This window comes from Lepidochelys olivacea (genome assembly GCF_965140295.1).
Source record: "Lepidochelys olivacea isolate rLepOli2 genome assembly, chromosome: 4".
NCBI classification, from domain to species: Eukaryota; Metazoa; Chordata; order Testudines; family Cheloniidae; genus Lepidochelys; species Lepidochelys olivacea.
Genome location: NC_140414.1, coordinates 122144548 through 122161055, shown reverse-complemented (window position 1 = coordinate 122161055; position 16508 = coordinate 122144548). Strand labels below are relative to the sequence as shown.

General features: G+C 45.9%; 1 protein-coding gene across 2 annotated transcripts in view; it reads right to left on the bottom strand.

Annotated features, from left to right (window-relative positions):
- Positions 1 to 16508, bottom strand: part of SLC2A9 (solute carrier family 2 member 9) — a 180167-nt gene that overhangs the window by 152672 nt on the left and 10987 nt on the right. For both annotated transcript variants that reach the window (XM_084625976.1, XM_084625977.1), the window contains exon 2: positions 10036 to 10134. In XM_084625976.1, coding sequence (XP_084482102.1) covers positions 10036 to 10134 — 99 coding nt within the window. The remainder of the gene's footprint in view (positions 1 to 10035; positions 10135 to 16508) is intronic.

Here is a 16508-nt window from a genome sequence, read left to right as displayed (position 1 = left end):
GTGAAGCTTAGAAAGAAAAAAAAACGCACTCGCGATGAAATGTTCTCCGAGCTCATGCTGTCCTCCCACACTGACAGAGCACAGACGAATGCGTGGAGGCAAATAATGTCAGAGTGCAGGAAAGCACAAAATGACTGGGAGGAGAGGTGGCGGGCTGAAGAGAGTAAGTGGCGGGCTGAAGAGAGTAAGTGGCGGGCTGAAGAGAGGGCTGAAGCTCAAATGTGGTGGCAGCGTGATGAGAGGAGGCAGGATTCAATGCTGAGGCTGCTGCAGGACCAAACCAGTATGCTCCAGTGTATGGTTGAGCTGCAGCAAAGGCAGCTGGAGCACAGATTGCCACTGCAGACCCTCTGTAACCAACCGCCCTCCTCCCCAAATTCCATAGCCTCCACACCCAGACGCCCAAGAACACGGTGGGGGGGCCTCCGGCCAACCAGCCACTCCACCACAGAGGATTGCCCAAAAAAAAGAAGGCTGTCATTCAATAAATTTTAAAGTTGTAAACTTTTAAAGTGCTGTGCTTAAAGTGCTGTGTGGCATTTTCCTTCCCTCCTCCACCACCCCTCCTGGGCTACCTTGGTAGTCATCCCCCTATTTGTGTGATGAATGAATAAAGAATGCATGAATGTGAAGCAACAATGACTTTATTGCCTCTGCAAGCGGTGATTGAAGGGAGGAGGGGCAGGTGGTTAGCTTACAGGGAAGTAGAGTGAACCAAGGGGCGGGGGGTTTCATCAAGGAGAAACAAACAGAACTTTCACACCGTAGCCTGGCCAGTCATGAAACTGGTTTTCAAAGCTTCTCTGATGCGTACCGCGCCCTCCTGTGCTCTTCTAACCGCCCTGGTGTCTGGCTGCGCGTAACCAGCAGCCAGGCGATTTGCCTCAACCTCCCACCCCGCCATAAACGTCTCCCCCTTATTCTCACAGATATTGTGGAGCACACAGCAAGCAGTAATAACAGTGGGAATATTGGTTTCGCTGAGGTCTAAGTGAGTCAGTAAACTGCACCAGCGTGCCTTTAAACGTCCAAATGCACATTCTACCACCATTCTGCACTTACTCAGCCTGTAGTTGAACAGCTCCTGACTACTGTCAAGGCTGCCTGTGTACGGCTTTATGAGCCATGGCATTAAGGGGTAGGCTGGGTCCCCAAGGATACATATAGGCATTTCAACATCCCCAACAGTTATTTTCTGGTCTGGGAATAAAGTCCCTTCCTGCAGCTTTTGAAACAGACCAGAGTTCCTGAAGATGCGAGCATCATGCACCTTTCCCGGCCATCCCACGTTGATGTTGGTGAAACATCCCTTGTGATCCACCAGAGCTTGCAGCACTATCGAAAAGTACCCCTTGCGGTTTATGTACTCAGCGGCTTGGTGCTCCGGTGTCAAGATAGGGATATGGGTTCCGTCTATAGCCCCACCACAGTTAGGGAATCCCATTGCAGCAAAGCCATCCACTATGACCTGCACATTTCCCAGGGTCACTACCCTTGATATCAGCAGATCTTTGATTGCGTGGTCTACTTGCATCACAGCAGCCCCCACAGTAGATTTGCCCACTCCAAATTGATTCCCAACTGACCGGTAGCTGTCTGGCGTTGCAAGCTTCCACATGGCTATCGCCACTCGCTTCTCAACTGTGAGGGCTGCTCTCATCTTGGTATTCATGCGCCTCAGGGCAGGGGAAAGCAAGTCACAAAGTTCCATGAAAGTGCCCTTACGCATGCGAAAGTTTCGCAGCCACTGGGAATCGTCCCAGACCTGTAACACTATGCGGTCCCACCAGTCTGTGCTTGTTTCCCAAGCCCAGAATCGGCGTTCCACAGCATGAACCTGCCCCATTAGCACCATGATGCATGCATTGGCAGGGCCCATGCTTTCAGAGAAATCTGTGTCCATGTCCTGATCACTCACGTGACCACGCTGACGTCGCCTCCTCGCCCGGTATCGCTTTGCCAGGTTCTGGTGCTGCATATACTGCTGGATAATGCGTGTGGTGTTTAATGTGCTCCTAATTGCCAAAGTGAGCTGAGCGGCCTCCATGCTTGCCTTGGTATGGCGTCCGCACAGAAAAAAGGCGCGGAACAATTGTCTGCCGTTGCTCTGACAGAGGGAGGGGCGACTGACGACACGGCTGACAGGGTTGGCTTCAGGGAGCTAAAATCAATAAAGTGGGTGTCTTTACATCAAGGTGTATTTCAGGCAGGACTTCACGGAGGGTTCCAATAAGAAATGGTGCACCTAAGTTATCGTTCTTATTGGAACAAGGAGGTTAGCCTGGCCTCTGATTGATACATGGCTAGATTTACCTCGCTGCACCTTCTCTGTGAGTGACTGCAGTGTGACCTAGAGGAATGAGTCCCCTAGACAGGGGAGGAGGCAAATGAGTACAAAACAAATCTGGTCTATTTCTTGTTTTAACCCACTCCATCTATCTTTTACATCTTTGGCTGGCAGCAGACGGTGCAGAAGGACTGCATGCCATCCACATCTCATGGCTGCTCGGCAGAAGATGGTACAGTACGACTGCTAGCAGTCCGTATCGCCTGCCCGCTCACCATAAGACGGTTCAATAGGACTGACTGCAGGACTAAAGAGAATGACCTGGTCAAGTCACTCCAAATTTAGTCCCTGCGCCCATGTCTGCCCAGGCGCTCCCAGCCGACGTGGCCAGGAGCACCTCGGACATGACGATGATGGCTACCAGTCGTACTGTACCGTCTGCTGCCACAAGGCAAGGGGTTGCTGCTACTGTGTAGCAATGCCGTACCGCGTCTGCCAGCACCCAGGAGACATAGGGTGACGGTTACCTGAGCGGGCTCCATGCTTGCCGTGGTATGGCGTCTGCACAGGTAACTCAGGAAAAAAGGCGCGAAACGATTGTCTGCCCTTGCTTTCACGGAGGGAGGGATGGAACGGGGGCCTGACGATATGTACCCAGAACCACCCGTGACAATGTTTTAGCCCCATCAGGCATTGGGATCTCAACCCAGAATTCCAATGGGCAGCGGAGACTGCGGGAACTGTGGGATAGCTACCCACAGTGCAACGCTCCGGAAGTCGACTCTAGCCTCGGTACTGTGGAAGCGCTCCGCCGAGTTAATGCACTTAGAGCATTTTCTGTGGGGACACACACACTCGAATATATAAAACCGATTTCTAAAAAACCGACTTCTATAAATTCGACCTTATTCCGTAGTGTAGACATACCCTTAGAAATGCTTGACATAAGTAAGTGACCAGTGAATGACCCTATACCACAAGCCAATCAGAAATGACCCCTTCCAGCTCCATACCAGTAGAATGCAACCAGGAAGTGATTTCAAGTGAACTTTATGAAAATTGAGCGTCATAAGGGTGAAACAAGTATTGTAGGGGCGAAATGCGCAGTCAATTGAAAAGCATCGTAAGTCGGGCATCCTAAGTCCAAGGACTCCCTGTAATATAGCATTACTAAATTAACTTTAAATAAAACAATAGGCTACAAACAGAAGGGACGAGAGTTCTCTCATATAGAAGGTAAATGATCTAGCTCTTAATTTTACAGCCTTCCAGATCTTACAGTGATGGGTGCCAGAGTAGATATTCCAAGTTATCATCTTGAACTACATCTACAGCAGTTCTAACTTTCATGGTACAAGATGATACAGACTAACACAGCTGCTACTCTGAAACCGATGATACTATCAAATCTGGTTTATTGCAGGAAGAAAACAAACAACGTGTAGTAATAAAGGGCAGAGATTTTTCACTTCCACGACTGAGGTCAAAGTGCACTGCTATACTGGTGTCCCAGAGACCTCACCCAAAAGCACAATCTGTGCACTGAATGAAAAGAAGTCCAGAAGAACACGGGTCTTTGATTTACACCCAGCCAAACTGTTCATCTCAAACTTTCCCAATTGTTTTTGGAGAGAGTTCTGTTACAGCCACATATAGGGCTGCGCATGTGTGCAAGGGACAAAGAGGGTCCAAGGAGACCCCTTATTCTCCTGTGTGGATTACCCACATAGTCATACCTTGTGCAGGACGAAGAACAGCTGTTGTTAGGCTGCTACTCCTCTCCTATGAAGGTGAGTGGGCAAGGGTGGGGAATGGGCTGAGCCCCAGTTTCAGTGCACCAGCCAATACAGCTGAGTTAGCATGGTGGAGGAAACAAGCTGCACCAGCAAAAGGACGAGTGCATTTTATTTCCCCCTTGCAGCAAGGTGGAAACAAGTTGACGCATTTCCAGTGGGATTACTTCCATTGCTGCTTGTTAGCATGAGTTAAGACTTGCAGTCAGGCCCTGGTGGAGAGGGGTTCCTCCTGTCTGAGGAGACAGTACATCCCTAAACACTGATATAAAATTGTATTTGTATATTCTCCTTGAAGGTTGTCCTGGGAAGACCTGATAGCCAGTTGTTTTGAATCAGCTTTGGATTCCCTTCCGGCATATGGTTCCATAAGAACGACCATACTGGCCGCGGGGGGGAGCGGGGGGGAGATGGATCAGACCATCTAGCCCAGTATCCTATCTTCTGACAGTGGCCAATGCCAGGTGCCCCAAAGGGAATGAACAGAACAGGTGATCACCAAGCGATCCATCCCCCGTCGCCCATTCCCAGCTTCTGTCAAACAGAGGCTAGGGACACAATTCCTGTCCATCCTGGCTAATAGCCATTGATGGACCTATCCTCCATAAACCTAGTTCTTTTTTTAACCCTGTTATAGCCTTGGCCTTCACAACATCCTCTGGCAAGGGGTTCCACAGGTCGACTGTGCATTGTGTGAAAAAAAAAATCCTTCTGTTTGTTTTAAACTTGCTGACTATTAATTTCATTTGGTGACTCCTAGTTCTTCTGTTATGAGAAGACTTATGATTTGTATAGATCCAATTTCCTAAGTATCCACTTTTTATCAACAGCTATATTGTCCAGGTTTTTATTACCTGCTACCTCCCTTTATAGTACCTCCTTTCTTCAGTTTTATCTGAATGAGAGGCCTGATCTTGTGTAGTGCTGGGCACCTCTTGCGAGATGCTGGACATCAATGAGACTTGCATTGAAATGAACAGGAGCTGAGGGTGCTCCGCACATCACAGCAGGGCTCAGCAGTATATAGAGTCAAGCTGCAAACAATCAAAACAGTTCAGTCGCTCACCCAAGTTTACTGACTCAGCACCTCAATTTGTTAGCTTGCCAAGTGTATGTACAGCACTTGTAAGATATACAGCGCTATAAAAGGTGCTAATTATTAACATCTAATTCATTCAGGGCCCTCTACTCACACTTAGTAGCACCTTACCCCACAGGGAGTCCCAGTTAGAGCTGACTGAAACTCAGAAACTTGATATTCAGAACAATTTTCATTTTGGAAACACAGGCGCATGGGGTGTGACCCATGAAGGGCCGTAGGCATTGCAATGCCGAGTGTCACAGCACCTAACTTTTAAGATGTCTACAAAATCCAGGAACACTATGATCCACAAAGCCAAGTTATGCACCTATGTTCCCTGTGTAATGAATGAAGAGAGACAGGAATCTAAGAACACAATGCACAGAAGCCAGCATGCTAGGTGGCTGGGAGACGCCTAAGCTAGCTAATAGGAGATGCCAATGTCAGAGGTGTATGCTAAGCCCCATCCCTCTCTCAGAGACGGGCACTGAAGTCCAGGTTGCAGGGAGGCCATCCAGTTCTGCTGGAGATCCAAAAATGGTTACCCGATACCTGGAGTCAGGTAGCTTAGGCCTCTAAGGAGTTTCTTGCTGGAATGAGTTGAGCGCCTGCCTCACTCCACACAAAGGAGCTGGAGGTGGTGCTGGTGCCTAACTTACGACTTTTAGCCCTGTGGTTAGAGCAATCACCTGGGATATGAGAGACCAGGGTTCAATTCCCCCATCTCTGACAAAGGGGGAGAAAGATTTTGAATAGGAGCCTTCCACCCTTCAGAGAGTGTGTTAACCCCTAAACTATGGAATATTCTCCCTCAATCTCTTCTACTGAAGCTGTTGCACTGTAGATAACTAATGAAAGAGTGATTGGAGCAGAGGAGTGGATCCTGAGTCTCCTGACTCACAGGTGGGTTCCCTAACCACTGGACTACAGTCATTCCGATTCTCTCGTGCTCTCTGGTCCAACAGCTCTTTAAGTATTTATCCACAGTGGAACACCTTCAACAGGAGAGACTGAAGGAGCTGCACAACTGCATATCCCATAAGCCAGTGGTTAGAACACTCTCTTGAGAGGTGTGGGAGACCCCTATTCAAATTGTCTTCCCCTCTACTAGGGATGGGGGAATTCAATCTAGGGCTCCCATATCTTCACTGGGCTAAAGGTTATAAGGTGGACATCACCTCCTATGGCTGGATTTTGAATGGGACCCAATCCGGTAGGTGTGCTAAGAGGACAACTACCATACTGGGCCCTGCACATAGTTTGTGAATCACTCTGCTTTAGGCAGGAAATAGGCATCCAGACGCCTAGAGGAAGGCAGCAATGTGCATGCCCAGAGGCAGTAACGTAAATGCTGGGGGAACTTTTAACCAGAAAAAAAAAATTACGTGCCAAATGAGTTTAGACACCTACACAGTTCAGTGGGAGTTTTGTGGATCACAATGGAACCAAAGGGACTTAGGTGCCTCCCTAAGTACTTTTGTGGATCCCACCCATGGTGTTTCCTAAACTAATTATGCTCTCCAGACCCCAGTGGCGGCTGGACAGGGAATCAGCTGGCTCAGAGATCTGGAAGCTTTGTTATCTCCAACCTATGGTAATCTGCATAGTAAGGCTGCCCTGGAGACCCTGGAAGCTGCAGTGTAAGATTCTGTTTTCATTGGAAAATTTGCAACCACTTCTGGTTCCAAAGGGCCTGCTTACAGAGAATCATGACCCATGCTACACATCCATGCAGGAGAATATTGGGGCAGAAGATATCTACTTCCCTTGGGCAGGGTGGAGACCAGTTTCTGCATGGCTGCTAGTCCCCCTTCCATGCATACAGGTAAAAAGTGAACAATAGGGGCAGGGCATGAGCAAAGTCTTGACTCTACCTGTGATGCTATATGGAATTTGAGGGGGCACTTTAGGATATTATGAATACCAACGTTGTAAAATTGCAATGAGTTATGCCAGATATGCCGCCTAAGGTATCTGCAAAAATGTTATAATTTGCCTGGTATAATAATCTCGTTTATGTGTTTGTATCATCTTTGTATTGTAAGTTATATGTATGGTGTGTCTATATGTGCTGTGCATTTGAGTGACACCCCCAGATAGATTGGCTTTAGCACTGCCTACCCTGACATCAGCTATACAATTGATCCATTCAGAAGGCAAGGGATACACCCTATGACTCAGCAAGGCATGCAGGGGCATGCCTATGGACAGAATGGTCTAAGGCTTCCAGGCCATGTGCTGGGCAACTTGTGTTTGGAACAAAGGAAATCAAGCTGCCTCGTAAAAGACTATAAGAGGAAGCTGCATCTTCTCCATTGCGTCTTTATTCCTGCTTCTTACCTCTAGACTAACCTTTCTACAAACGAAGCTCTGAACAAAAGACTGAATGACCCTTCCAAACTGTGGATGTGCTCAAGCCAGCAAATTCACCAGTACTGCTAGGAACCTGATGGACTTTGAATCTTTGTATGCATGTGACTGTTTTACCATCTCTCTTCTTGTTCTTTCTTTTTTCTTTATAATAAACCTTTAGTTTTAGGCACTAAAGAATTGGCTGGCAGCATGATATTTTGGGTAAGATCCAAATCTGTACTAACCTGGTAATGTGGCTGACCCTTTGGGGTCAGAAGAACATTTTTATATATGTGAAGTTTTTTAAATAACTTCCCACTGTACTGGACCTAGGTGCTGACTGGGAGCCAGAGAAATGAAATGCAATAGAGGGGGCTGTGTGATTTATTTTTTGCTTCTTGTTAACTAGTGTGGGGGATGAGAAGTACAGTTTGTGACTGGTTGGGGACTTTAACAGTTAAGTGTTACCCAGGCAATCTTGGAAATATCTGCTCTCCCTTTTGCAGCCTGCCTTGACCTTGGCATTCCAGTAAGGACTGCCCTAGACACACCAGGACACACTACCCCCTTTCCCAAAGCACTGGCCTGTGCAGCTAAGCTGGCATGGGCAGGAAAGTGACCTGTGCTTTCCTCCCCAGCATGAGAGGGGAACCAGAAGACAGGTTGTGGTTCAGCTCCTGGGGCAACATACCTACATATTGACACCTTTACTCAGGGCTTGTGGTAAAAACCTCTGTGTAGTCCATAATGAGGTACAACAATGTGAATAAGAATGGTACAATCTTGTTCTAAATAAGCAGCACTGGCAGCATCTGCTTTTGAACCGTGTAATAGATTGCGTTGGGGAGCAGCATACAAAGTGAGGAGGTCAAAGCTGCATAATAAATACAACTCCACTATGATTAATTGTCATGTTACAAGCCTCAGGTGCAGTTATCAAACAGCTGCCTCTCTCTCTCTCACACACACACACACACACACACTCACTCCTACTCCTGCAAAAACAATTTCTAACTATTAGGCACCCTGTTTTGTGCCTCAGCTGAGAATTGGGCCTTCTAAGCTCAGGATGACCCCTTAGACTATTTCAGGGCAATATTTGTTCAGAGGGGAAAAAGTATCACCATCACTAGTACTTGCGGCACCTCAGTTTCCCAAGTTGCTTCCTTGCTGTAGCTCATGGAAGCTTATGCTCTAATAAATGTATTAGTCTCCAAGGTACCACGAGTCCTCCTGTTCTTTCTGCGGATACAGACCAACACGGCTGCTACTCTGAAACCTGTCTATGTACTGAACTTTCCCGAAGTTGTTCATTTTATGAGATCTACCAAGATCACAAGCTGAAGTGAGTGATACACAGGAAATGCCATAATGGATCAAACATGTAGCTCATAACTAATCAGACACGATCTATCTAGTCTTCTTTCTGACAGGGGCCTGTACTTGCTGCTTCAGAGGAAGTTCCTAGAAATTTACGGAAAAAACTTTCCCACAATCCAAGTATCTTCCTAACCTTATGGATTAATGATTTGCTTGTGCTGTGAAGCATGAGGATTTATATTCTTTAAGTTTATTACCCTATTCAGTAACAGAGAACATTCTCATTATTCATGAAATATCATATCTGCTGAATCTGAATAAGCTCTTGGGGGTAAAAACCAAGCCGCACTGAATTAAGTGGAAAAACTTCCATTAATTTCAGTAAAACCAGGAACCACTGATGTCAACAATCTCTTCCGGCAATGAATTCCACTGGTTAATTATAAATTATACAAAAGGTCTTTAAAATTTTTCACTTTCAATTTCATTGACTATTCCCTTATTCTTATTTTGTGATAGAAAAAAAAGAGCACAGACCAATTAATGATAAGTGTACTTTGAACAAAGCATTTAAACCTTAATTTGTAATAATATTCAGAATAAAATTCCAAAAATATACTATAGATCATTTCATAATATTCCATTCATTTAATATATTCCATCAGCAGAACTTGCAATCATAGTTGATAAATGGCCAACATAGCAGTTTCACTACATGGACCATAAACAAGGTACCAGTATGAAATGCAATAGAATGGCCCCAGTAGAAGGAAGAGCAAGAGCAAACTCTATTATCCAACTGTGAGAACAGAATGCTCTACAATTCTTAAAAACAGAACAATGTGATCAAAAGTTAGTATATAGTCAATAGCTGTATATACTTAGTACTTAAAAGTCTGCTTCTGGAATTATTTTACCACACAGAACAAACTCATATGAAATGAAATTACTCATTTCAAAAGGAACACTTAGTTTTCATGACAAACATTAGAACTACACTGTGACTTCATGGGAGAAAGAAACAAACAAAAGATTACAAAAATTTAGTTATAGGGAACAAAAGTATTTCATAAGTTATTATATCTCTTTTCTCTCCCACTATACAAAAAGTCTTACAAACAAGTATTTCAAATAGTTTGTGTAATTTTTGGACAACATCACCCTCTACTGGAATTAGATTTTAAAAGCTTTCAGTCACTTACCACTGTGGGTGCATTCACTACGGAGAGATTATAACCATAAAGAAATGAAGACCCAAAAGCTCCAGCTAAAGAGGCAATAATAAGCCTGCCAGACCAGTCCTGAAAAGAAAGTAATTTAGGAATCATCAGTTTACTTTTTAAGATACAGCTATAATTATTAATAACAGTGTCTTGCAGACGATCAAGTACATCCTCAAGACAAAGGGTAACAGCTTGGAAACATATTCTCACTTGTAATTCAACTGAAATGAATGTTGATATGAAGTTGTCAAACTTGTACATATATTTTAAAATGAGATTAATGCAAAAGTCTTGCAATGTGCACATTTTTACTGCACCTGTTATTTTACTATAAAAGATGTAAAAAATTAAAAGCTGCATTCAACAGAAACCTCAATCCCCTTGGGTGCTGACTGCAGAAATGCAGATTGGCTACAGAACCTAATGCAGGTCCAGAAGAGAGTTTTATTCTTGAGCACAGAAGAAGTATGGCCTAGTCCAGGGGTGGGCAAACTATGGCCTGCGGGCCGCATCTGGCCCTCCAGACATTTTAATCCGACCCTCGAGCTCCCACCAGGGAGTGGCGTCCAGAGCTTGCCCCACTCTGCGTGGCTCCTGGAAGCAGCAGCATGACCCTCCAAGTTCTACATGTAGGGGCAGCCAGGGGGTTCCGCACTCTGCCCCTGCATCTCCCACTGGCCGGGAACCATGGCCAATGGGAGCTGCAGGGGCAGTGCCTGCAGACAGGGCAGCGAGCAGAGCCGCCTGGCCGTGCCTCCACATAGGAGCCAGAAGGGGGACACGCCGCTGCTTCTGGGAGCTGCTTGAGGTAAGTGCCTCCCAGAGCCTGCACCCTGGACCCCCTCCTGCTCCCCAATGCCCTGCCCCAGCCCTGATCCCCCTCCGGCAATCTGAACCCCTTGGTCCAAGCCTGGTGTACCCTTCTGCGCCCCCTAACCCCTCATCCCCAGTCCCACCCCAGAGCCCTCACCCCTGCACCACAACCCCTGCCACAGCCCAGAGCCCCCTCCCACACCCTGAGCTCCTCATTTTTGGCCCCACCCCAGAGCCTGAACCCCCAGCCAGAGCCCATACCCCAATCCCCAATTCTGTGAGCATTCATGGCCCGCCATACAATTTCCATACCCAGATGTGGCCCTCGGGCCAAAAAGTTAGCCCATCCCTGTTCTAGATTATAGGTAAGGTCCTATTTCATTCACAATATTGTGGATTCTGCAATATAAAGGCTTCAAGAGCCATTTTGTTTTAAATTAGCTTACTTTGCACAGTCCACAATTGTGCATACATTTTGAGGTTTGCAACACACACTTTTTTCCCCCATTAGTACATGAAATGATCTTGAAGAGTTTTGTGCAGGCCACAACCAGGGTGGGGTGAGCGGGGGAGCCACCCAGGGCGCAAAACCAGTGAGGAAAGGGGGAAATGGGATGGAGAAATGATGGTGGGGGGGAAACGATGGGGGGGGGGGTAGAGTCCTGCATCAGGCATGGTATCACCACCCTTACTTCTGTGCTGCTGCTGGCAATGGTGCTGCCTTCAGAGCAGGGTGCCCAGCCAGCGATTGCCGCTCTCTGGCCTCTCAGCCCTGAAGGCAGTGCAGACGTCTGCAGCAACACAGAAGCAAGGGTAGCAATACTATACCCCCTACCAGGTTTTTTGTCATTTCACCCCCCCACCACCCCGGTTTTCCACCCTGGGCAACTACCCCACTCACCCCTCCCTGGTTACGGCCCTATAGTTGCATCAAATTGTCTGGTTATCAAAAAGTTCGCAGGCATAACATAATAGTTGAGTGTTTATATCATCCTAGCAAATTTTTCTTAAACAAATAGGTCTACTGTGACTTTTCCAAATTACTGCTATTAATAAAGATCCATTAATACTTTTCCGCAATTCAGCTACAATTATTTGAAGATCATCCTGCAATTCAGATAGAGTCTTCATTATAGGTCATATTTGTATTGTATCCAAGATCAGCCCAGCAGTTACTCTGAGACAGCCCAGGAACAGGAAACCTTCTGCTAGGGCTCCATAATTTCTAGTTTTTTTTTATTTTGAAGATCTGAGACAAATTTTCTCATAGTTATTTGCTACAAACAGTTGCTGTTAGCTGGACAGGTTTTTTTCCTACCGTGTCGCTGCCAGTAATTGCCAACTGGTGCCTCTCCTTTAAGTTTGTCTTTGCATTCACCACTTGTGTTGGCAATTTGCCGTTTCATATTTGCCATCTCAACACCCGCACAGAGGGTAAGATCATTCTGCAGCTGGAGTTTTTGCCAGACTTAACAGTCTTGCATCCCAGTGAATATTTTGTATCAAGTGCATTCATCTTTCACTATTCTCATCATCACAAGTCAAGATCGACACCACAAAAATGTCGGTTTCTCTCAGTTTCTGATTATGCCTGTGAAAGCTGTCCCTTTTATGGACAGTGATAGGTTTGGGATTTAAATGTTCCTCCTATTTCCCCAACATTATCCACTTTGTTCTCTGTGTCAAAGCTGACTAGAATGGAAGGTGTCCTCAGCATGGGTACCAGAGCACAGTCAGAGAAGCGACCTGTACCTCCTGTGAATCAAAGCTCTACAGAATTGCTCATGGAAATTCCTGGCCCGCTGGAAGAGTCACTTTGGGACGCTGATCCTAGATGACAGCTCATCTTTATTGGCCCTTGAATTTGTGGCATGCAGATATCCCATAAATTTGTCCGAAGCGGTTACAGTAATTGAAAGTCAAAGGTTTTAGTCTTCTAAATGCTTAAATCCTTTTGAAAATGGGATTTAGGAAATAAATCAGACTGGGCTTAAACAGATGAGTCTGCATCTGGAATGCAGATACAGGGTAAAAAAAGTTCCTAAGGACAATTATCATAGTCTCTATTCCTCTCAGGAATGGATGGGCCTGTTAAAATGGAGCCACTTTAGAAATAATCTACTGGCTCCAGAGCATTTCCGGGGGATAATTAGGGACTTTATAGCTGCCTCATCCTGGGAATCATTGCTGCAACTGGTTAGTGGATCAGCATACAGTGTCCGTCGTCTACTGAAGTTGACAGAGAGGCTCTTAAGCATCCTTTCTCTTTGCACTGTTAGTAAACCATGCCTGACCATAATAAACTGTGGGAGATTAATGTGTCGAGGCAAAGGCTGCACCATGAGGGGACAATGTCTGCTGAGGTCAGTCACCTCCTGTATTTGAAGTCAGGGAGAGCTCACAAACATGCTATGTTGGAGGGCCTAGAGTTTATAACTTCTTCTGTGCACTATGGTAAATTTCAGAGAATTACACAGCTTGTTAACCATTCTTCTCCCATTCAAGGCAGTGAGAATTATGTGCAGGAAGTCGTGGGTGGGAAATGTATTCCATTGCGTTTACCGCTTATTACAAGATGGTTTGTTACGATCAGCCAATTTTCCAGAAGGAAACAACGAAACAAAAATGTGTCATTCAGTTTTGATTAGAAGGGGCAATTTTAGAAATGCAGGCTCTTTACACCTATCAATAGAAGCGTCCAAGTACTTGATACTTGCCACCCTTCATACCAGTGTTATTGCACCACTAGAATTGCTTCAAATATTGAGTTAAAGGCAGGCTAGAAGGTAAATAGCAAAAAAGCAATTAAAAGAACAGATCCAGCTGGGCATTCCCAAATCATGGTCACGGACAGGCACTCTAGGCATTCCAAAACTCAGTGAAAGAATGAGGTTTGCAGCAAGAGACTAGATACATATGCCTACTGGGTTAAAGAAGACCCAGAGTACAAGTGTCATAAATATAAAAGGAAGGGTAACCACCTTTCTGTCCACAGTGCTATAAAATCCCTCCTGGCCAGAGGCAAAACCCTTTCACCCTGTAAAGGGTTAAGAAGCTAAGATAACCTCGCTGGCACCTGACCAAAATGACCAATGAGGAGACAAGATATTTTCAAAGCTGGAGTGGGGGGAACAAAGGGTCTGTCTGTCTGTGTGATGCTTTTGCCTGGAACAGATCAGGAATGCAGCTCAGAACTCCTGCAAAAAGTTAGTAAGTAACCTAGCTAGAAATGCGTTAGATTTCTTTTGTTTAATGGCTGGTAAAATAAGTTGTGCTGAATGGAATGTATATTCCTGTTTTTGTGTCTTTTTGTAACTTAAGGTTTTGCCTAGAGGGATTCTCTATGTTTTTAATCTGATTACCCTGTAAGGTATTTATCATCCTGATTTTACAGAGGTGATTCGTTTACTTTTTCTTTAATTAAAATTCTTCTTTTAAGAACCTGATTGTTTTTTCATTGTTCTTAAGATCTAAGGGTCTGTGTTCACCTGTACAAACTGGTGAGGATTTTTATCAAGCCTTCCCCAGGAAAGGGGGTGTAGGGCTTGGGGGGATATTTTGGGGGAAGACGTCTCCAAGTGGTCTCTTTCCCTGTTCTTTGTTTAACATGATTGGTGGTGGCAGCATAGGGTTCAAGGACAAGGCAAAGTTTGTACCTTGAGGAAGTTTTTAACCTAAGCTGGTAAGAATAAGCTTAGAGGGTCTTTCATGCAGGTCCCCACATCTGTACCCTAGAGTTCAGAGTGGGGAAGGAACCTTGACAACAAGTCTAAGAAATGCTGCCAATTAGGAATAGCCCTCTACCTCATCCTTTTATAATGGTAATGGTCACTCCTGCACAGGGTTTATGTGTCACTTTGCCCTGGTCTACACTAGGAGTTGAGGTCGAATTTAGCAGCGTTAAATCGATTTAACCCTGCACCCATCCACACAACGAAGCCCTTTTTTTCTTTTTTTCTTTTTTTTTACTTAAAGGGCTCTTAAAATAGATTTCCTTACTCCACCCCTGACAAGGGGATTAGCGCTGAAATCGGCCTTGCCGGGTCGAATTTGGGGTACTGTGGATGCAATTAGATGATATTGGCCTCCGGGAGCTATCCCAGAGTGCTCCATTGTGACCACTCTGGACAGCGCTCTCAACTCAGATGCACTGGCCAGGTAGACAGGAAAAGGCCCGCGAACTTTTGAATTTCAATTTCCTGTTTGGCCAGCATGGCAAGCTGCAGGTGAGTGCAGAACTCATCAGCAGAGGTGACCATGATAGAGTCACAGAATCGCAAAAGAGCTCCAGCATGGACCGAACGGGAGGTACAGGATCTGATCGCTGTATGGAGAGAGGAATCTGTGCTATCAGAACTTCGTTCCAGTTTTCAAAATGCCAAAACATTTGTCAAAATCTCCCAGGGCATGAAGGACAGAGGCCATAACAGGGACCCGAAGCAGTGCCACATGAAAACTTAAGGAGCTGAGGCAAGCCAACCAGAAAACTAGAGACGCAAACGGCCACTCCGGGTCAGAGCCCAAAACATACCGCTTCTATGATGAGCTGCATGCCATTTTAGGGGGTTCAGCCACCACTACCCCAACCATGTTGTTTGACTCCTTCAGTGGAGATGGAGGCAACATGGAAGCAGGTTTTGGAAACGAGGAAGATGATGATGATGAGGTTGTAGATAGCTCACAGCAAGCAAGCGGAGAAACCGGTTTTCCCAACAGCCAGGAACTGTTTCTCACCCTGGACCTGGAGCCAGTACCTCCCAAACCCACCCAAGGCTGCCTCCTGGACCTGCCAGGCGGAGAAGGGACCTCTGGTGAGTGTACCTTTTAAAATAGTATATATGGTTTAAAAGCAAGCATGTTTAATGATTAATTTGCCCTGGCATTCGCAGCTCTCCTGGATGTACTCCCAAAGCCTTTGCAAAAGGGGAGGGCAGCCTTATTCCGTCCACCATTGTAGGACACTTTACCACACCAGGCCACTAGCACGTACTCGGGAATCACTGTAGAACGAAGCATTGCAGTGTATGTTTGCTGGCATTCAAACAACATTGGTTCTTTATCTCTCTGTGTTATCCTCAAGAGAGTGATATCATTCATGGTCACGTGGTTGAAATAGGGTGCTTTTCTTAAGGGGACATTCAGAGGTGCCCGTTCCTGCTGGGCTGTTTGCCTGTGGCTGAACAGAAACATTCCCCGCTGTTAGCCACGGGGAGGGGAGAGGGGCTAGCCACACGGTGGGGGGAGGCAAAACGCGACCTTGGAATGAAAGCACATGTGCTATGTATGTAACGTTAACAGCAAGATTTACCATGAAAGAGTGTACCCATTGTTCTATAAAATGTGTCTTTTTAACTACCACTCTCCCTTTTCTTTTTCCTCCACCAGCTGCATGTGTTTCAAGGATCACAAGATCTTCTCCTTCTCAGAGGCTAGAGAAGATTAGAAGGCGAAAAAAAACACACTCACGATGAAATGTTCGCTGAGCTCATGCTGTCCTCCCACACTGACAGAGCACAGACGAATGCGTGGAGGCAGACAATGTCAGAGTGCAGGAAAGCACAAAATGACCAGGAGGAGAGGTGGTGGGCTGAAGAGAGGGCTGAAGCTGAAAGGTGGCGGCAGCGTGATGAGAGGAGGCA